The sequence below is a fragment of the Alosa sapidissima genome, chromosome 19 (assembly GCF_018492685.1).
Source record: "Alosa sapidissima isolate fAloSap1 chromosome 19, fAloSap1.pri, whole genome shotgun sequence".
In the NCBI taxonomy this organism is placed as follows: domain Eukaryota; kingdom Metazoa; phylum Chordata; class Actinopteri; order Clupeiformes; family Clupeidae; genus Alosa; species Alosa sapidissima.
In genome coordinates, this window is record NC_055975.1 from 14092448 (window position 1) to 14111326 (window position 18879).

Genomic DNA, 18879 nt, shown 5'->3' on the forward strand with positions numbered 1-18879 from the left:
ATGATGAATTGAAATTAATTGAAACACTTTAAAAGGTTGAAAGGTGAAAAAAGTCCAAAGTCAGTTGCAGATCAATGCATATTTTCTGATCAAAGTAGTCCCATCTGTTTTAATTGTGGCATGCATAGTAATTTATTTAAATAAGATGTTTCTCTAGAGGCACATAAAAAGAGCATCAAATCACATCTTTTATAATATTCCTTTATGAGATTAGGTGTTTGATGTGCATATTGGTTCTCTGAAAATGGTTGGAGAATTGCACACATATAAACAAGAACAGCAGAAATCAGAGAGAACCTGAGAGAACAGCCAATAGGAACTTCAGGTGTAACTGACATGATTGTATGCTGGTTGTATTAGTCACCAATAGGTCTGGAAACTGATTTAAAAAATCCAGTATGATAACAATCTATTACTGAAATTACCTAGTTCCGGTAATGCAGTTCACACTCACTTAATACAGTAGACTAAGACAAAACACTCTCTCACACACACACACACACACACACACACACACACACACACACACACACACACACACACACACACACACACACTCCTTGCACACATAAATAAGAGATTGAGGAATGTCCACAGAATTACAATGCTATTATTAGACCACCATGTTGACTCTTAAAAATTAGGATGATGCTTTGGTCAGTGTCACCATGTGAAATTACACTGCATAAAGCTTCTGCCAACAACTGCATGCCAACTCAAGAACTGCTACACAGTGGCTTCCTCTTACTGTACACAGTGGCTTCCTTTTACTGATATCTATCTGGTCTATGTGCTCATTAAGGACCTGTTATGCATAGTTTATGCATGTGTCAGATTATTATTCTATGCAGAGTCGTTTTGATATACTTTTGTGGCCCACAATTTTAAACTAACCATAATGAGAGAAAGTGGCAGATTACTGCCGTGGGTGTAGAGGGACTAAGGCTGCCTGGCAGGGAGTGAGAGGGGGCAGCTCCCAAGATGGCCACGGGTCAGCGGATCAGAAGCGACTCTGCTTCAGTTTGTCGATGTGATAGCACAGTTTGAGTGCCGGCCCCAGCTTCAAGCCCAAGTACTTCATGATCATGTCACTCTTCAGCAGGAGCAAGGCGTTCCCATCAATCTCCTGCAAATTACAAGACCAAGACAAACATTTCCAGAACGAATTAGCGGCAATAAGCAGCCGAGCACCAAATGTAATTAGCATTAGACTGTAATTAGCATCAGGGCTTTCTAAAAGTGTCAGTGTAAATGTGGGAAGCTCTGCTTAATTAAGTAATGGGGTCAGCACTTATTAGGATGTTTTCACAAAATATCTCATAGCAAGGGGATGACTCAGATGTCAAATAGCCTGTGAGAGTATGTTTTACTTGTTTCTTTTCAAATAAGTACACTGGGAGGATATTGGAAAACTTAAAGATGCAGTCCATGATTATACACTAAATACACTTTTTGTCAAATTCAGCTAAATGTTCCTCACTGTCCTTTCTCAAATATCTCAAATAAAATCTTCTTTTCTTTCTTTCTTTGCCAGAATCGCAGACTGAATCTGAATCTTTAAGAAGTGCCAGTATTTCCTCTAATCAAAACGTCAGTATTGAGCACAGTGGGGGATATTCAACTCATGGTGAGCACACTGAGGGCTCTGTGCTGTGTGTGTGTGCTGTGCTGTCTTTGGTCATGTGGCAGAAGGTTTGTGAAGCATACATGCTTCCTGAACACGTCTATATGTGGTCCCAGAGCCTGGGCGTCTGCCTCCTTGATGAACCAGATGACGTCATCCACACTCCAGGTTGAGGGGTCCTTACTGAGGGGTCGCTTTGGAGGATCCTGGGAGTCTGGAGGGGTGAAGGGGGGATGGACAGCAGTTTTTCAAGGGAACATCATGGGAACATGCTGGGTTGGTTTGAGGGAACATTTAATTACACTCAAATTTAATTAAGACTAAAATATATTCTATATATTCCATTCTGTCTATCTTGTGTAGTAATTATATACTCATATATATATACATATATATATAGTAGAAGTATATAATTATATATAAAATTATAAATATATATATATATATATATATATATATATATATATATATATATATATTATATTATATATATATATATATATAATGGGTATAGAAATTATACATCATGCACTATATTGTTTAAAAATGTTGAAATTAGACATCAACGTTATGTGGGCTTTTTTTCACCCTGCCTCTTTAGATTGCCACACAACGACAGTGATGATCTCTCCCTCAAACACCTCTACAGGAGTTGGCTATCACGTCAAACGCCTGCCTGTCCTACCTGCTCTGTTCCCCTCCATGAAGCTGCTTGGGCTGGTGCTGTGCCCACAGTGGGTGCTGCCAGGGGCCGCGTGGTGCTGCTGGCAGGAGCGGAAGCTGCTGTACGCGGGCTTAGACGGATAGGGCGAGTTCATGCAGTTGAAGGCCGAGTCGCTGGGGTCCACAGAGTAGCGCTGAAGCTCGGCGGCATCAGACAGGTAGTCACTCTGCATAGGGCCCTCACCTACAGTACAGGGCAGCAAGTAGCAGAACTCTACAGTATTAAAAATAGAGGGCTTAACTAATGCAAATGTAATAAATGTACACTCTACAAATGTGCTGAAAATAACACAGTTTGTGTTGTTTCTAACACAAGAGTGTATGAGTGTATGTATATGTATATGTATATACAAATGTGTATTTGTATTACTTACAAGTAATCTGAATGGGACCATGGTAGTCAATGTGTACATTGTGCTCTAAGTATTAGCTTTTTGTTAGTAATATAAAAGTTTGCAAGCCCATAATTTCAGCCTCGTGTTTGGCAGGGCATACACTGCAGTTTTTATAGGTAAGGACTGGCCCAGAATTGAGACTGTGCCATTGTTGCTGACAGAGCAGGCACAAGGTATTCTGTGACTCTCACAAATTCATTCAGGAGCATAATGGTAAATAAAGAGTCTGGCTGGTACACAGCAATCAGTAAATGAGGAAATACACTGTCCAAAAGTGCATCACTGTTTCAAGGTTGTAAACACCTGTTTTGTGAGTTGTTATGCTATGAGTTCAGCTCCTGGTGCCAATGCTTTGGGGTGCACAAGGACTCCTACCAGCTAGGTGAATACCCCTGTGGTAAAGCATCTGTACAATTTACCCCCAAGGAGGTATGGTGGTAGTTCCTATTGTAGCAGCATCTGCCCAAGACTAATAGCACAGACTCCCATAGTTTCAAGTGAATTCACAGCATACCATTTGCTTTTGCATTTGCCTTTGATATGAAGGTTGTAGCAGTATAGGAGCCAAATTAAACTAAATTAAACCAGTAGACTATGCTATTGATATTAATTCAGCATTTAAGGCAATGTTTTGTGTAATATGTATGTCTATGTTTTGTAATGAATGTGTATGGTGTTGGTTTGTACAAAAATGTCCTCGGGGTAAATGTGTGTACATTTTGCCTTCAACGGACTGCCTACAGATGCAAAACAAATTTCTGTGAAAACTGATAGTAAAGTTGTATCAAAGCGTATCGTATCATATCACATCATATCCAGGGGTGTATCATATCACATAATATTGTATTGTATCATATAGCCTTTGATTATAAGACTATAAGACAATTCACCCAAAACACTATACTAAGAGTACTGTCTACTGTCAACTATCTTACTTAGAGTAGTATCTTGATAGAAGCACAGGGTAGGGTTATCAGAAAAAGTCTATGTGAACAGGTCAGACCATGTGGTGTATGAGCTCTGTGGTCAACCACGAGGGTGCACACTACCCACCTGACAGTGGCATGGTGTCAGTTTGGTACGAGGGCCCGTTGTGCTGAGTGACGGGCTGGTCGCTGAAGAGGTTCTCACAGTGCAGGCTGCGGCAGAGCTTCTTGAGGAAGCGCAGCACGTAGCCCACGCTGTTCACCACCGGCAGGCTCAGCAGGTGCTGCTTCCCATCGAACGTGGCTGCGGACAGACCACAGAGAGCGTCAGCTGACCCTACCGGCTGCCTTACTCGCCCATAATGTATAACAATGTCAAACAGAGGCAAGCATAAAACTGAGTTAGATGATGTGAACGTGGAAATGAATTCCAATACACATATGATTCACTTGAAACTATCCTGTATGGACAGTTTATTTTTGTTACAGAAATAAAAGTAAGGAAAAGGGGAAAAAAAAGCAACCAAATATGAGGAGCACCGAAATGCAGAACAAGGATTGATCTCAAAGGTAGATAATCAGATCTCCCACCTGAGATCTTCTCTCCCCCGTAGCCCTGGGTGAGCAGGGTGAAGACGGCCTTCTGCTGAAAGGCACAGTCGATGCAGCCCTGCACGGCTTGCTGGAGCACCACAGACGGCCGATCCGGCCCAAAGTGATCGGGCAGCTGCTGCACCTTCTTCCGGTCCAAGTTGGGCCCCACATGAGCCTGCTTGTTTATGTAGATGCACACTGCACAGAAGATCAATAGGGATTGATGTTTTGTGTCCTTTGAATAGTTCAGAACAGAAACCGGACAGAAATCCCACAACATCCTCCAATACTCCACACCATTTGCTGTGTTATGATAGCTAAATCTATTATAATGCATGGAATATGGTAAATATTTCATAAAATCAATTATATATAAATGTTTTAATGCAAGTATTGTGGTAAGTGGATCAAATAAGTAGATGTTTGCAGTTTGAACAGTTAAGCTACCTTTGTTGATCTCAGAAAAAATGGTATAGGACAGGACATTTAGAAATTGCTTGTGTCTGATAATGGTAGTGGTGGAAGCTGCATGAATATGTTTTGATGAAAGCTGCAAGTTGGTTTATGAAATAATCAATGACTGACCCCTGGATCCCTGTGTGCATCATATTGGCAGTGTAATGAAATTGGCTTTCTTTGCTCTGGTGTGACCGAGCAACCCTTACTGGCCATGAGCTACACTATAGAATTTGTATGTCAGCAGCGTTCAGCTCAGCCATTCACATATAGAGGACTGGGTAGTCTGCACTGCCTGAAACCTCCACAGACACCATCCCCTACCAATGAACACCTGGACAGTCTGTTTTATCTGTCAGTTTCTGGGCAGTGTGCCTTCTCTCTGTGCCCATGGGCGGTGGCGTGGAGGAGACTTGGCGTACCTGTGAGCTCCTGGTCAGTGGATGAGTGGGGGACGGTGGCCGCGTCCTGGGGGATGGAGCTCATGTCCGGCTCAGGTGTGCTGCTGGGCGGGGAGATGGCCAGAGGAGTCATCAGCATCCTGGGCTTAAGCTGTGGGGCAGGGGAGTGGAGGGAGATCACCATTATAGTCCTGGCTGTGCTTAACTAAGTCTAGAAGATGACTGTCATTTTCCTCTCACTAATGGATGTAATTGAAAGAATGATAAGGCAGATGGCTCTGTGTGTGATGACTGATTCACTGGCCTGTTTGGAAGAAGATATGGAAATGACAGATCAATTGTGATAGGACAGTTGTGAGTCACAAACAGAAAATCATCTGAATGGGCAGTATTATAGTATTATTATCTTACTCTTACATTCTTATCAACTGTCTTACGACTTCAAATTCTTTCTCAATATTACTGTACACAGCTGTTCAGTAGAGCTCCTTCTTATACCAGACAATAAGGAGCGGCTCCAACTATGTCAAGAGGAGTTACGTGTCAAACTCAAGGAGCACAGAAAGGTTTGTTTATGCCAATTCTATTATTTATGAATCATCATAAAGCCAATAAAGATGGCTGATAGTTTCAAATAACAAATAACTGAGCAAAATAAAAATATTTCCATTTTTTCCCTGGGTCTACAACTGAAAGCCTTTTCCTGTAAGCCTTTAGTAAATCAGACTGCAAATGTACTATTATGACAAATACAGAAGAATACTTAGCAATCACATTATGGTGATTCAGAGGAATACACACTATCAGTCCCAGCCAAGACAGGCTGCAAGAAAACTAGATATCAGTCTCAAAATTAACCATGTGAGAAGCATCAGAGACACAATGCAGGGCTTTCTTTGAAATTGAACACCAGTGATACTTTCAGTAAAATGACAATAGTCAATCTAGACCTTAAATGGCATTTGTGACAGAGTGTCAATAATTTTTTTGTGAGTGAAGCCCTGTAAATGAAATGGGATATGATCTCATGGTAATACCTTCTTTCACTATTTAATTGCATCTTGAGAGAGAGAGTGAAAGAAATCCACTCATTGCACCACATGATCATATATGCAGTAAGAGTGGAGGAAATGAGAGAATAATGCAAATCACTTGGCAGTAAATGATGGCATTAATCTATTTGATAGTGACACTGTATATAATGAAAATTTCTGCCGCAAGCACACACTGGCTGATTGCCAGCAACTCTGTTATGAGCTTTACCAAATGGCATACTCAAAGCCTAGCACTGTGCAAACCTATGTCTATCAAACATTTCATTTTGTGGATGGAAATTTCAAAATAGATTCACAAAATGGTTTCTCTCTATGCAGATGTATTATACATTCCAAATATCATGGTATGTGTGCTCTGCTATTTAGAGATAGCTATATTCTAAACAATGACAGACCAACTAGGAGGTCTGTAATTATACAGTCATGATGTAGCTATTCATGAATAGACACATATTGTTACAAAGGAGAACTCCACACAGCATATGTTTAATGAGACGGGAGATCCCCACATCTTATCTCTACACACTGACCTTGAATCCTGGTTTTCTTCCCCTTTTCTTGGGCACTTTCAGAGGAGGAAGCACCTCTGGGTAGTGGTTGGGAAAATCCATCTTGGTGAGGTTGCGGTGCAGTGGGGGTCTGCCCCTCTTCCGGCCCGGAATCTTCCCTGTTGGAGCCGGCAGAAAGGAGGATGTTGCCGGGGGCGACTGCATCTCGCTGCCGCTGTCTGCTGTCTGTGCTGAGGCTGCAGGACTGCTCATCAGCGCCGGGACTCACTCACACACACGCGCGCACCTGGTGGCACACACACACACACACACGCATAACATATCTGCTCAAACATGCATGCTTGTTTAAATCCACACATGCTTGTTATCATACACTTATGCTGATACACACACACACACACACACACACACACACACACACACACACACACACACACACACACACACACGCACACACACCCACATGCACACTCAAACATATACACACACACACACACACACATACACCTTCTGAAATGCACTGCACTAGCTCCTGGCCTGCTCACAAACATATGCTCAAATATACATGAGCACTTGCTGCTACACACATGCCTCATCAGACCCATAGGCTTACGGGGACATATACCCAGAAAACAACATCAGATGCCCAACACTCACACACACAGACTCACACACACACACACACACACACACACACAAAGGAAAATGAGGGAGGTAAAGGCTCAAAATAAGTGTAGACACAAAAAACATCCAGAAATAATTTACATTCACAGTGGACCTCCCTGCATAAAGCAAATGTACAAGCTCTTGCTCAAAGCATCACTCCAGTCCCGTCCAGGGGGAGAAACCCCCAGCAGGGCAGGGCTGTTACCTGATCCTTATTCCCTGGGTCTCTGGTGGATGTCCTCACTCCTCTTGGGCTTGCTAAGCTTCCTCCTGCTAAGCCTGATGCAGGACAAAGACAGATTCCTTCAGAGGGCTGCCGTAAAAGACATTTTTCTCCCTGTCTCTCGTTTTTGCCTCTCTCTCTCTCTCCCTCTCTCTCTCCCTTTCCCGTTTTTGCCACTCTTTCTTCTCCTGCTCCTCCTCCTCTTCCTCCTCCACCTTCTCTTCCCTCTGCCTGTGTCTGTGCGTGTCTGAGTTCCCCAGGCTCGCGAGGGCTCAGTGCGGTTGCTTACAGAAGCTCAGGCTGCAGACGGCTCATTAGACTAATGCATTCAGCAGTAGCAGCGGCAGTAGCAGCGGCAGCAGCGCGGAAGGGGGGGTTTGCATCACCGTGGCAACACACACAAGAAATACCATCACAGTCATGAGCCTGGCAGCTGCATGCAGCCTCTTGTAAACAGACAGCAGTGTATGGCTAACAAACATATATTTATCTATTTGTTGGGTGAATGGGTGAATAGCTACTGTATAATGCTGAAATTATTGCCCATGACAAATTGAGTAGGCTTAGCATGATGAGGGGAATTTGCCACTGTATTCTGGTCATTGCTCATCAGTTCATTGTTCAAATTTTTTGATTTGTTAAGCATTATTGTTTCTATGTTTCCAAAAATAACGCTATGAATATGTGTCTCAGTATGTTTATGTGTCTGGGGAGTGTGCTAGAGATTGCATGTGCAAGCCAATGTCTGTGTACATGCACTCTCCTAGAAACAGATCTACTGTTGTCATGGCAACAAGACCCTACTGCCTGAACCACACAGTTTCTGCCTGTATGTTTGACCAAAGATTATAAAGCAGTGCTCTAGAATCTTTGATGTTTGACTTACACTGAATAGATACACTGAAATGTAAAGGGATTATAGGGCAATGCACGTATTGCTTTAGTTTGTTTTGATATTATTCTACACCTAATGTCATATGGACTGCATAATCAACCTTCCCACACCTGCACACTCATCTGCACATAGTGACACTTTGAGACACCTGACACTTGAACACTTTTTCCAGTTATTGACTCTTTCTAGGTACCACTCAGCTATGGCACATGTGATGAACCACTATTTTCTTCTCATCACAACCACAGCTGTGTGTATGTGTGTGTGTGTATGTGTGAGAGATCTGACTTTGGCTAGATGTATGTAAGCGTGTGCTGTATGGTGAACATATGTGCAATGATGTGTGTAATGTCTTTGTGTTTTTCTATTCTGTATTTATGTATGTATGCTACTGGACACCTTCATTTCCCTCGGGATAAATAAATGATACTCTACTCTACTCTACATATTCAGCCAGACCATGTAATCTCAGATAGCTCACAAGCTTTGTTAGAATCATTCTTTGTGCTTTAAATGAATTTGACTGCAGACTGCCATTTCTGACCAATAACTGGATACACCAGCCTACCAATGTGCCCAACTTGTGGTCTATGGTCTGGTCTACCAATGTGCTGTGACCTCTCACCATTTAGTTCAAATACCTTATAGACACTCAGATTGGCAAATGACAGCACAGATAGTGGTTACTGCAGATCCCTATATCCTAGTCTACAGTGCTGTGCATAAGTTAAGACACCCATGCTAAGTTGAATAAAAAGAGGAATAAAAATAATATTTTGGAAAATGATTGTAATGCCTTAATTAAAAAAATAGGAAAAAGGAAAATCCAATCCAGGAAAAATCCAACCTTTAAGAACACCAACAACCCTTCACCTTACCTAGAGATTGGCATGGTCTTATTTCAGTTAGCCTAAAAGCTGGTTTGATTCGCATTGAGAGATGATCTTATGGAAAGTACCCCATGCCGATCTCTACTGTATGGTGAAGGGTATGTGATGATGTGGGGCTATTTTAATTTCTTTTAATTCCAAAGGCCAAGGGAACTTTATCTGGATGCATAGTATCCTGGGTCCATGAAATAACTGGTCTTTAAAAATAAAAACCTGCCTGCCTCTATGGGAATTTAAAATAGAGGGTTCCTTACTTGTGCCACCTGTATTTTAAGGAATTAATTCACGAAGACAATTGGTGTCCTTAAAGGTTGGATTATTCCTCATTTTTTTAAATTAAGGCATTAAGATTAATTTCCAAAAGATGATTTTTTATTCCTCTTTTTAGTCAACCTTAGCATGGGTGTCTCTTATGCACAACACTGTACATATCGCCAGTGAAACATTGAAAGGCGGTGTGGGACTTAAAACAGCACATAAAAATGAATGCAAAACAAATAATAAAAAAGCAGCCTATGATAATGAACGCTGAATGGAATGTGATAGGCAAAGGCCTAAATTAAGTTTAAAATTATAGGCTAACCTTAATTTTCTTTTTAATGTTCAACACGACTTCCTCTTTATTTTACTGGTTTTATAATCATGTATATTGATCTAAAACGGGCAAATGGAAAGGGAGACTAAGAAGAAACATATCCTTACGTTAGTTAGGCCTAATTTCAACATATGGGTCAACTCGCGTTATTTTTTGCCATTATTTTAGACCGCATCATCTGCACTCATCTCGATGACGTCAGTGCTTTTTAATCTCAAACAACCAATAAGATTGCACAGTCTCAAACCAACATGGCTGCGTGCACAGCGCCCTTGGGTGCTGCTAGCATTCGTTTTCTCTTTAGAGACCAATACTTGTGGAAAACAAAGCTATTAACAATATCTTACAGCTTGAAGTGGGTTACACGAGGTGAGCTATTTTGATGACAACTTTTGTGGTGGCCTGGTTCACTTGATGTTTCTAGCTAACGTAGCTCTAGTCTAGTTAGCGACAGTGTCACTCCATATGTGATGTTGACATTCGGAATGTTCAAATGATCTGCAAGCTAAGAACAATATAGTGGTTAGCTTACCTCGATCCTTTAATTTTGTATCCTTGCTATGTGTGGCATGGTTTTCGGTTGATAGTAAGATGTGTTTCGACAGCTAAGAAGGTGGGATTTGATACAGGGCATTAAAATAGCTAGCTAGCCAGCTAACGCCAGTTGGGTCAGATAGCATACTGACCAACGTTACCCCTGTTTTACTTAATACATTTCCTTCTATCATACGTCGTGTGACAAAAGCAAATCTGTAATGTCCTTTTTTTACATCAGGGTTTGCGGCGAATGTGTTGTCACAGTCCGTTGAAGACCACCTAAGCCCCAGCTACGGAGGACCTATTGAACACTACACACGCCTCGTTGCAGAGGGTACTCTGAATGAGGACCCGCATCAGAAAGCGGTATTGGAGAAGCTGGATACATTGCAGCAGACGCTCAGGGGTTACGACAACCAACCTGCATCTTTCTTTTCTAAGGTGGAGTGAGTTTGGATGCTGTTAATAAATTAAGTGGAGGTGTATTACACTAAAACAAAACATCTAAAGCAGTTGTTTTGTGTTAGAGTCGTGTGATACTGTACTGTTGTATAACAGTCATTTGTCTTACAGATGTTTTCCAAGACCAAGGTGCCCAAAGGTTACTATATCTATGGAGATGTTGGTAAGTTGGTAATCACTAATAGTGTGGCTTACAGAAATCTAAAAAAAAAAAGGGAATTTCATAGGGCTTTATTCACTTACTCTCTTACTTGATTGGTGGTGTTTGCAGGCACAGGCAAAACAATGGTCATGGACATGTTTTATTCCTATGTTGAAACAAACAAAAAGAAGAGGGTCCATTTCCATGGCTTCATGTTAGATGTGCACCAGAGTGAGTTACTCATTTTTTGGCTGACATATGAAGTAGCGATGAATCTGTTGTTGCCTGTAGACTAGCCTTCATTGTTCAGTCCTGCATAAGCACTGTCACCTTTTCTTTTGAGAGGGCAATGATATTGTTCTATCAGTGTGGAAATGTACAGTATAATATTCTATCTGTTAAAGAAAGCTAAATCTACAACTGGTACTGACCTTATGACATCATGTTTAGGAATTCATCGTTTGAAACAGTCTATGCCTAAGAGAAAAGCAGGAAAGATGGCCAAGTCCTATGACCCCATAGCTCCTGTTGCAGAGGAAATAAGTGAGGAGGCGTCTATCCTTTGCTTCGATGAGTTTCAGGTACTCTCAGCTCTCCTGTAGCTTAGGACTCAAACACATAAGAAAACCCATAATGAATTTCTTTCATGCTTTGATATGAGCCCTTGCCTTATTTGGAGTACTGAATAAGTGAATAATCACCTTCAGCTGTAGACACATCAGGATTGTGTGTTTTCTCTTCTGTGCATTGTAGGTGACTGACATTGCAGATGCAATGATACTGAAACAATTGTTTGAGAACCTTTTCAAAAATGGAGTTGTTGTGGTGGCAACCTCCAATCGGCAGCCAGATGGTAAGCTACTGATTGATTCCCACGATTCACTTAAATAGGCAGATTTTGACACATTTGATCAAGAGTCTGGGTGTAATGTCCTCTAACACAAACACAGTTACTTTAAACAGAATAGTGACAACAGTACATCTCAGTGCAATGGTGAATGATGACAATTTGTTTGTTTTTGGAGCATGCGGTGGTAGAAGGGGATAGAGAGGGATCGAGATAGAAATGTCACAGAATTTGACCCTTGTGTCTTGTCTCTTCCATTTGCAGACCTATACAAGAATGGACTACAGAGAGTGAACTTTGTGCCCTTCATTGCCGTGCTAAAGGTTAGATTTCTGTTTGTGTTCATAATGGATCTCAGCAGTAGGTGACTGGGATGATTGCTTGTACTATAAGGCAAAATGAATATTGGAAGATGACCATCTGCACTGTACAGTATGTGTAAACTAGAGGACTAACTGATAGAATAGGCCCATGTTCCCATCTTAGTGTCGCTAGAAGCCTCTAGCAGTGTTTTTTTTTATTATTATTATTTGAGAGCAACAGCATGTCCCTGAGCTGGGGGAAAAAGAAGTGCTGGATTACTCAGACCTTTTGTGTTTGACACCTTTGGAACACAATTAGTCGGCCGTGTTTAGAATAACAAATGCCTTTCCCCTGAGCTCAGCTGAATGAGGCGGGCTAGAGTGGTGTGGTGGACCATACCGTGCCTGTTTAGATGGTGAAGTTGAGAGCCCTCTACGACTGCCGCACTGAAGCTCTCTCTGTTTGGATCGACACATGAATCATATGATGTCACTGCATTTCTACATTATCAAAATGTACGCTCATGGGTATTATGAAGTCATTGTTTCTTGAGGTACCTGTAAACAGTTTTAATGGGGATGCTTGCAAGATGTATTTTGGGAACCAGAACAGATCCTTCTGGTGTTAGCCAGGATGTGCAAGATGTGATGTCAGTGACTTTTGCATGCCCCCCCCCCCCCCCCCCCCCTCATAATTTGTGTGTTCTCACTCTGCAGGAATATTGCCAAACACTGCAGCTGGACTCTGGAATTGACTACAGGAGGAGGAATCGTCCTGGCGCTGGAAAGCTCTTCTTTCTGTAAGCAATGATATTCTGTTGCCAAGTCTAATGTATATTTGACCCGGGACTTGTCAGAGTATTTTTCAGAGTGTTTTTTGCAGTCTCTTTTCAACTCCGTCTCTTTTCAATTCAGCACAAGTGAACCAGATGTGCATGCCACCTTGGACAAGATGTTTGATGAGATGGCATTCAAGCAGAACGATAGTAAGTAGGTTTTTAATCATTCTCAGTGTTACTTGATGGAGTAGCTTGTTGTTATGTGTGCTGTTTAATCTCTTGGCTATGAGCCGTGTGTGTGTGTGTGTGTGTGTGTGTGTGTGTGTGTGTGTGTTAAAGTGCTGACATGGTGTGACAACTATGTGAGTTAGAATGTTACAGTTGTGTACATAAAGGTGATGTATGGTGGCTTATGGGAGGGCCAAGTCTTGATTCTTGCTGTTGAGGTTTTTATTTTTTGCATCTCCGGGTCTTCCAATATTCGTGCTTGTGTAACAGCTTCTAGTGTAAGTCTGTTGTGGCATGGCTGTCATGGTAACATCGTCTTGGTTTTCTACAGTAACGAGGCCGAGGACTCTTAACGTGCGTAGTCGGAAGCTGATTCTGAGCAAAGCATGTGGGACCATCCTGGACTGCACATTTGACGAGCTGTGCGACCGAGTGAGTGAGCAGTTTCTCTTAGTGCTGTTTTTTCATCTTCAGCAGGCAGATGGCGTTTCATTTGATTTGTACTGAATCTGTTTTTGCGTCCCTCAGCCTTTAGGTGCCAGTGACTACCTGGTGATCTCCAACACCTTTGACACAGTATTCATCCGTAATGTTCCTCTACTCACCTTGTCAAAGAAGACACAAGCACGACGCCTCATTACTCTCATAGATGCTCTTTATGATCACAAGGTGTGACCTTTCTCTTTTTTTTCCCTCGATCTCTTTATTTCATGTTCTAAAAGTACTCTCTGTTTAGCAGGTATAATTCAATTTGTTTAGATTAAAAGAGATCACATAGTTAGGATGGGTGTACTCTATAATGTCTTACAGATTTTAATGGCATTTTTGAGTATGACACTGTAACTGTACTGTGTACAAAGCAACAAATCCATTACATAACTTAGGAAAATGTCAGCACGCTGCAGTGGCTGTTTTGGCTGGGTAAAGTTTGTCATGGTAACTGGCCTTTAGATCTGGAAATGAAAATGCCTGGCCAAAGACTCGAGAGAACAGTCTGCGATTCAGTTTGATGTTTGCATTACTGAAATCTTGCCGTTTGCTTCACTGATGCACAGTAAACAATGACATATGACAATGATATTAATGACATTTATGACCATTTTTGCTTGTGGTGTTTTCCCACAGGTTAGAGTTGTGATCCTGGCTGAAGCCCCATTAGATGATCTCTTTGTTCAAGATGAACACCATGATGACCATGCCCATGAGGTTTTGGATGAACTTGGTATTAAACAGGTAAAACATCAAGCTTTGATGTTAAGTCTTCCACAGCTGTGGGTGTATTTAATACTTGTATTAGATAATTGCCAGCCTTAGTAAAAGTGGTTCTGACATGTGCAACACTATATGCCACTTTTTCAGATCTTATAGGCTGCAAGTTTTGTCATAATCCTCAAAATTCATTATGATGTATATGACCATATTGCATCTGTGGCTCAAGATGAACCATTCCACAAGTATTTGAAGAATCAGAAGCATGCCATTGCAAACTATATTCTTTCTGCTGCTTGAAACATGTGCTTCATATATGTCTGTTATGTGTCCATGAGGCCAATTAGACTGGGTCTTTAGTAGTAGGCGAGATCTTCATTTTATGTCTATGGCCCAGTTGAGCTGTTGGTTAGCAACAGTTTTCATCAGCTTTCTACTCTCCAGCACCAATGCTCACACGTCCTCGTTCCACACTCCACAGGATGCGGGCAGCAGCCTGGCCATCTTCAGTGGAGAGGAGGAAGTTTTTGCCTTCCAGCGGACCGTCTCCCGCCTGACAGAGATGCAGACGGAGGAGTACTGGGTTGAGGGGGACCGCAGCACCACGTGACCCTGACTGGGCTCGTGTCAAAGTCCTGTGAAAAGTCCAGTAGCCTCTAGATGGTCAACAAGTGCTGGCTTGTGGACAGAGGAACACTTAGAAGGGTGGTGGTGGTGGTGGTGGTGTGCAGGTGAACATATGAACTGTGGTCAAACACTCCGAGTCACTGCTTTCTGATGCCAATCCAGTTCACTTGACTGTCCTGACAGAGGAAAAGATTATCTATCCACAATCCCACCTCTTCATATAGGTACATTACCCCAGTTTTTTGGATTCAAATGAAAGGAAGTGTGTGTCCTCTGTAAGTAGATGCCTCTGCATGGATCAGGCTATTTTTTCCCCCCTCTTCAGGTCCATCTGGTGAGCAGGATTGGGGTCACACTTCAGTGACTTCAGGGGAATTTGGAGACAGCCACGCAGACCAGGCTGCTGATTGAGGTGTGACTGAAATAGCACAGAGCCACTCACTGTCGCTCTGTACAGCCTAGCATGACTCACAACTATCAGACCTGCTCCTATAGTCATCTGTTCCTGTGCCCAACACTACCATACTCACTCACCTTAAATACAATGTTAAACTGTGTCATGGGATCAATCTAAGAAACTTGCTATTGAACTGGATGTGAATATGTACTGTATGCCTTTTGCACATGCTATCTATCTCTTTGGTTATATAATATAAGCTGCTGGAGTTTTAATGCCTTTTAAAGAAAGGGATACGTGGCCTTATGAGGAAAGATGTAAATGAGTTTTAAGTGATGGCCAAATTACCATTAAGCTCACCTTTCTACAGTTTGTGTCAACACCAGTCTTACTTTTTAATCATAAGCTATTGCAACAGTGACTGTACTTCACTATCATGGTTACTGTTGTAATAGCTTCTGAGTGATTCAATCATACTTTACAGTCTCCACCTACAATGGTTAAATGCAGTAGATGGTAGTCTAGCTAGTTACCAAGCCTAGTAATCCCTTCATGCTGATTTTCCATTCAGAATTGATTCAGAGATCTCTTGATTAAGAAAAAAATAAGATTGATGTTGGCTAACATGCTAGAAAAGTGAGTTTGATATGATTTCGTTTGTCGAAAATGATCAGTACAGCAGCTATAAAGCACTGTTAACCCTGGTATACATAATTATGGTATGTACATAGTTTTAAATGGAAAAAGGACGACTTTGAACAAATGAACAATTATTTAAGTAAACCATTTATTACAACAGGATGGGTGTATGTTTTGTAGTTCTGTATCAGTAGTACTAAGTTCTTCCCAGAGTAGGGAAATGGGTTTTGACATTTCCTAGTGCGGAAACGCCTGAATTATGGAGGCTCAGCCGACACATGGCCTACGTTTACAAAAAAAGTAGATAAATAGATCCACCTTCTCTCTGGGAGGCAGGACAAAAACTGCTGAGCTGTGCAGTCTCCAGGCGCGCACACACACTGTCCATCCATGGGGATTGTGTCGCTTTAAAAGGCTATGCCACCCATGTAATCTAGGGGGCAGGTCTGTCTTCTGTGGCCATCGACTGCAGAGCTCCTCGGTAGTTCAAGCAAAGGCAGGCGGAGGCACGAGAGCGAGGCTCCGCTTGCATCGGATCGCCCAGGATGCAGGGGCTAACTAGTTAGCTGCAGAACAGAGAAAAGGCTCCCGTGTCGTTGTGAATCGGCGGAGATGATATTTCGATGAACCTGCGCACGCAAAATGTGATTTTAGCACCTCGGACTCGCTGGGTGGAGGTTCTGACGTCCTTACAGAAGCCCTTGCACAGCTTACAGATTATCAAGCTCTTCAACTGGGAGCTGGCGGCTCTCCACTCGGGCTGGATAAAACGACTTGAAAAGGAAATTGTCAAGATGGCAGCTGCATTCTGAATGACTGTATCCATATTAAGGGGACGTTTTCTGTCACTGAGCGTACCATGCATTTTTAAAAAATGACCATACTCAGGCTTAGCGTTGAAGTGTTTTGATTTAGGCTATTTTCTGCTCTTGAGCCTTATTATAATTGTGATACTTTGTCGCGTTGAAACCCCTCCAGCATTGCATCACTTCTAGTGAGTCGTCCAAAAGTATTTCTGAGCAGCGTATTTAAAGTTACCCTTGTGTGTGTTCACTGATGCTGGAGCAATCAACTGGGCAGGCACGTGGAGTTAGCTAAACATCAGGTATCAGGACTGCATGGAGAGTGCAGACCAGTAGCCTACCAATGATCTGAAGGAAAAAAATGTCCATTGTGTGTTAACTTGTTTTTTTTTTTTTTTTTTAAAGTGAAATTATTTTCATTCTATTATCCAGGGCATTGAATCTTCCATACCAGGACTAGAAGCATCGTAGACAGCTCTAACTACACAAACATTAAGCTCATTAATGGAATGCAACTGGAAACCAAGCTTCCAATTTAGTTATTTGAATGATCAAACTGTAGCTCAGAGAAGGCAAAGAGTGGGGATATCATGGCTGAGATGTCAAACAATGAACTTGGTAATACTTTGGACGTTATGATCGATCCAGATTTTGAGCCACAGAAAAGACCGAGGTCCTGTACGTGGCCTCTCCCGCGACCTGAGTCCGACACAGGGAAGCCCGAACCAACCGATATTATTCCCGAAGAGGAGGATGACCCCGCCACTGACAGTTGCGCGGGCCACAGTGCCAACGATATATCGAAAGAAACTGACATTTCCGATGGGGACCATGCTACATCAGAAATTACTCCTGTTGTGCGACTTAAAACCACTTCCAAGGACAAGGAGCTCGACGGCTTCTCGGTACCCTCTCAGCCCTTGTCCACGGCGAGCAGTGAAACAAGTGTGAACGGCCTGGTAGCGCAGCCAAGAAAGTCTTCTGCACGAAGGAATGCCTGGGGCAATTACTCGTACGCGGATCTCATCACTCAAGCTATTGAGAGCTCGTCTGACAAGCGGTTGACTTTGGCCCAGATCTATGATTGGATGGTCAGATCAGTAGCATATTTCAAGGACAAAGGCGACAGCAACAGCTCAGCAGGCTGGAAGGTGAGCTCTTTGTGCACTTTCACTGAAGACTTGGTGTGGAACTAAACCTAGTCATAAGATATGGTATTTTGACACAATATGAGTTAATTTATGCAGAATATCATAGTGGAGGTGATGTTTTCGCAAAACATTACAAGTTCAGCACACCTGTGAAAAGCAATGATGCAGTATCTGTTAAGGAAAGTAGTAGCCTAGTTTCTAGTCATTCTAACCAAACTGATCTAAAAAGCAGAGCGCTGTAGGTCTACCAGTGATGCTCTTCAGATGTTACCTCAGTCAGTGGAAGGGAGGTCAGGTTGATTAGCAGCTGGTGAGACAGTAACTGTGGGTGGCTGATAGGACTGGGTGAGACAGGGTGTTAAAAGAGTGGCAGTGGGCGGTGGTAGTGTAGTGGTTAAGGAGCTGGGCTAGCGTGCAGTAGCCTGAAAGTTGTCGGTTCAATTCCCGGCTTCCACCGTTGTGCCCTTGAGCAAGGCACTCAACCCCAAGTTGCTCCGGGGACAATGTGATCCCTTGTAATATAGCTGACATATGTAATTCACTTTGGTCAAGAAGTGTCTGCTAAATGTAATGTAATGTAAAAGATAAGAGGAAGGAGCAGGGTGACGCGTGCCCCTGCTCTTGCCCTTACCCCTGGCACCATTCCCTCTGAGGCTGGCCTTACCACCCTGGCACGTTGCCTCAGCCTGCTGACACATTACTTCTTATCAGGCCAGTTAGTGGTGAGGGAGCCCCATGACACTACGTTTCAGCAGCTAAGACCAGCATTTTCCATCTAGTGTAAACGTTTAGCTCATACATTTT

The 18879-nt window shown here is 42.5% G+C and overlaps 3 protein-coding genes across 10 annotated transcripts in view; 2 read left to right on the top strand and 1 right to left on the bottom strand.

Annotated features, from left to right (window-relative positions):
- Positions 1-185: 185 nt before the first annotated feature.
- LOC121692894 (sex comb on midleg-like protein 4) lies at positions 186-11637 on the bottom strand. Of its 7 annotated transcripts, none has more exons than XM_042071910.1 (9): positions 11525-11637; positions 7555-7628; positions 6705-6969; positions 5141-5270; positions 4260-4460; positions 3796-3972; positions 2310-2531; positions 1708-1838; positions 186-1126 (listed from the first exon to the last, which is right to left on the bottom strand). In XM_042071910.1, exons 3-9 carry the CDS (start codon positions 6933-6935, stop codon positions 1001-1003), a joined length of 1218 nt encoding a protein of 405 aa, XP_041927844.1. In that variant the 5' UTR covers positions 6936-6969; positions 7555-7628; positions 11525-11637; the 3' UTR covers positions 186-1000. The 7 variants fall into 7 exon arrangements, with proteins under 7 accessions (XP_041927844.1, XP_041927847.1, XP_041927845.1 ...); XM_042071913.1 differs by lacking the exon at positions 11525-11637 and adding an exon at positions 11195-11213; XM_042071911.1 differs by lacking the exon at positions 11525-11637 and adding an exon at positions 10485-10729.
- On the top strand, positions 10184-16283 carry afg1la (AFG1 like ATPase a). 2 transcript variants are annotated; one of them, XR_006025367.1, is made up of 14 exons: positions 10184-10321; positions 10728-10930; positions 11063-11114; positions 11223-11324; positions 11544-11674; positions 11847-11946; positions 12205-12263; positions 12960-13042; positions 13158-13228; positions 13581-13681; positions 13778-13918; positions 14375-14482; positions 14940-15309; positions 15411-16283. XR_006025367.1 is itself a non-coding variant. In XM_042071908.1 (13 exons), the coding sequence occupies exons 1-13, from the start codon at positions 10204-10206 to the stop codon at positions 15066-15068; spliced, it is 1398 nt and encodes a 465-aa protein (XP_041927842.1). In that variant the 5' UTR covers positions 10184-10203; the 3' UTR covers positions 15069-16283. The 2 variants fall into 2 exon arrangements, 1 of the variants encoding a protein (XP_041927842.1); XM_042071908.1 differs by having other exon boundaries at positions 14940-16283.
- A 207-nt stretch (positions 16284-16490) lies between these two features.
- Positions 16491-18879, top strand: part of foxo3a (forkhead box O3A) — a 15915-nt gene continuing 13526 nt past the window's right edge. Inside the window, exon 1 of the mRNA XM_042071907.1 lies at positions 16491-18075. Within this exon, the coding sequence (XP_041927841.1) occupies positions 17515-18075 (561 nt within the window). The 5' untranslated portion in view covers positions 16491-17514. The remainder of the gene's footprint in view (positions 18076-18879) is intronic.

Excerpts from the sequence above, each read along its gene's own strand:
- LOC121692894 (XM_042071910.1), bottom strand. The coding sequence starts at position 6,935 with ATGAGCAGTCCTGCAGCCTCAGCACAGACAGCAGACAGCGGCAGCGAG. Across the intron at positions 4,461-5,140 it reads CACTGACCAGGAGCTCACAG|TGTGCATCTACATAAACAAG; the intron begins GTACGCCAAGTC and ends TCTTCTGTGCAG. Across the intron at positions 1,839-2,309 it reads CATGGAGGGGAACAGAGCAG|ACTCCCAGGATCCTCCAAAG; the intron begins GTAGGACAGGCA and ends TCACCCCTCCAG.
- afg1la (XM_042071908.1), top strand. The coding sequence starts at position 10,204 with ATGGCTGCGTGCACAGCGCCCTTGGGTGCTGCTAGCATTCGTTTTCTC. Across the intron at positions 11,325-11,543 it reads CATGTTAGATGTGCACCAGA|GAATTCATCGTTTGAAACAG; the intron begins GTGAGTTACTCA and ends CATCATGTTTAG. Across the intron at positions 11,675-11,846 it reads TTTGCTTCGATGAGTTTCAG|GTGACTGACATTGCAGATGC; the intron begins GTACTCTCAGCT and ends TGTGCATTGTAG.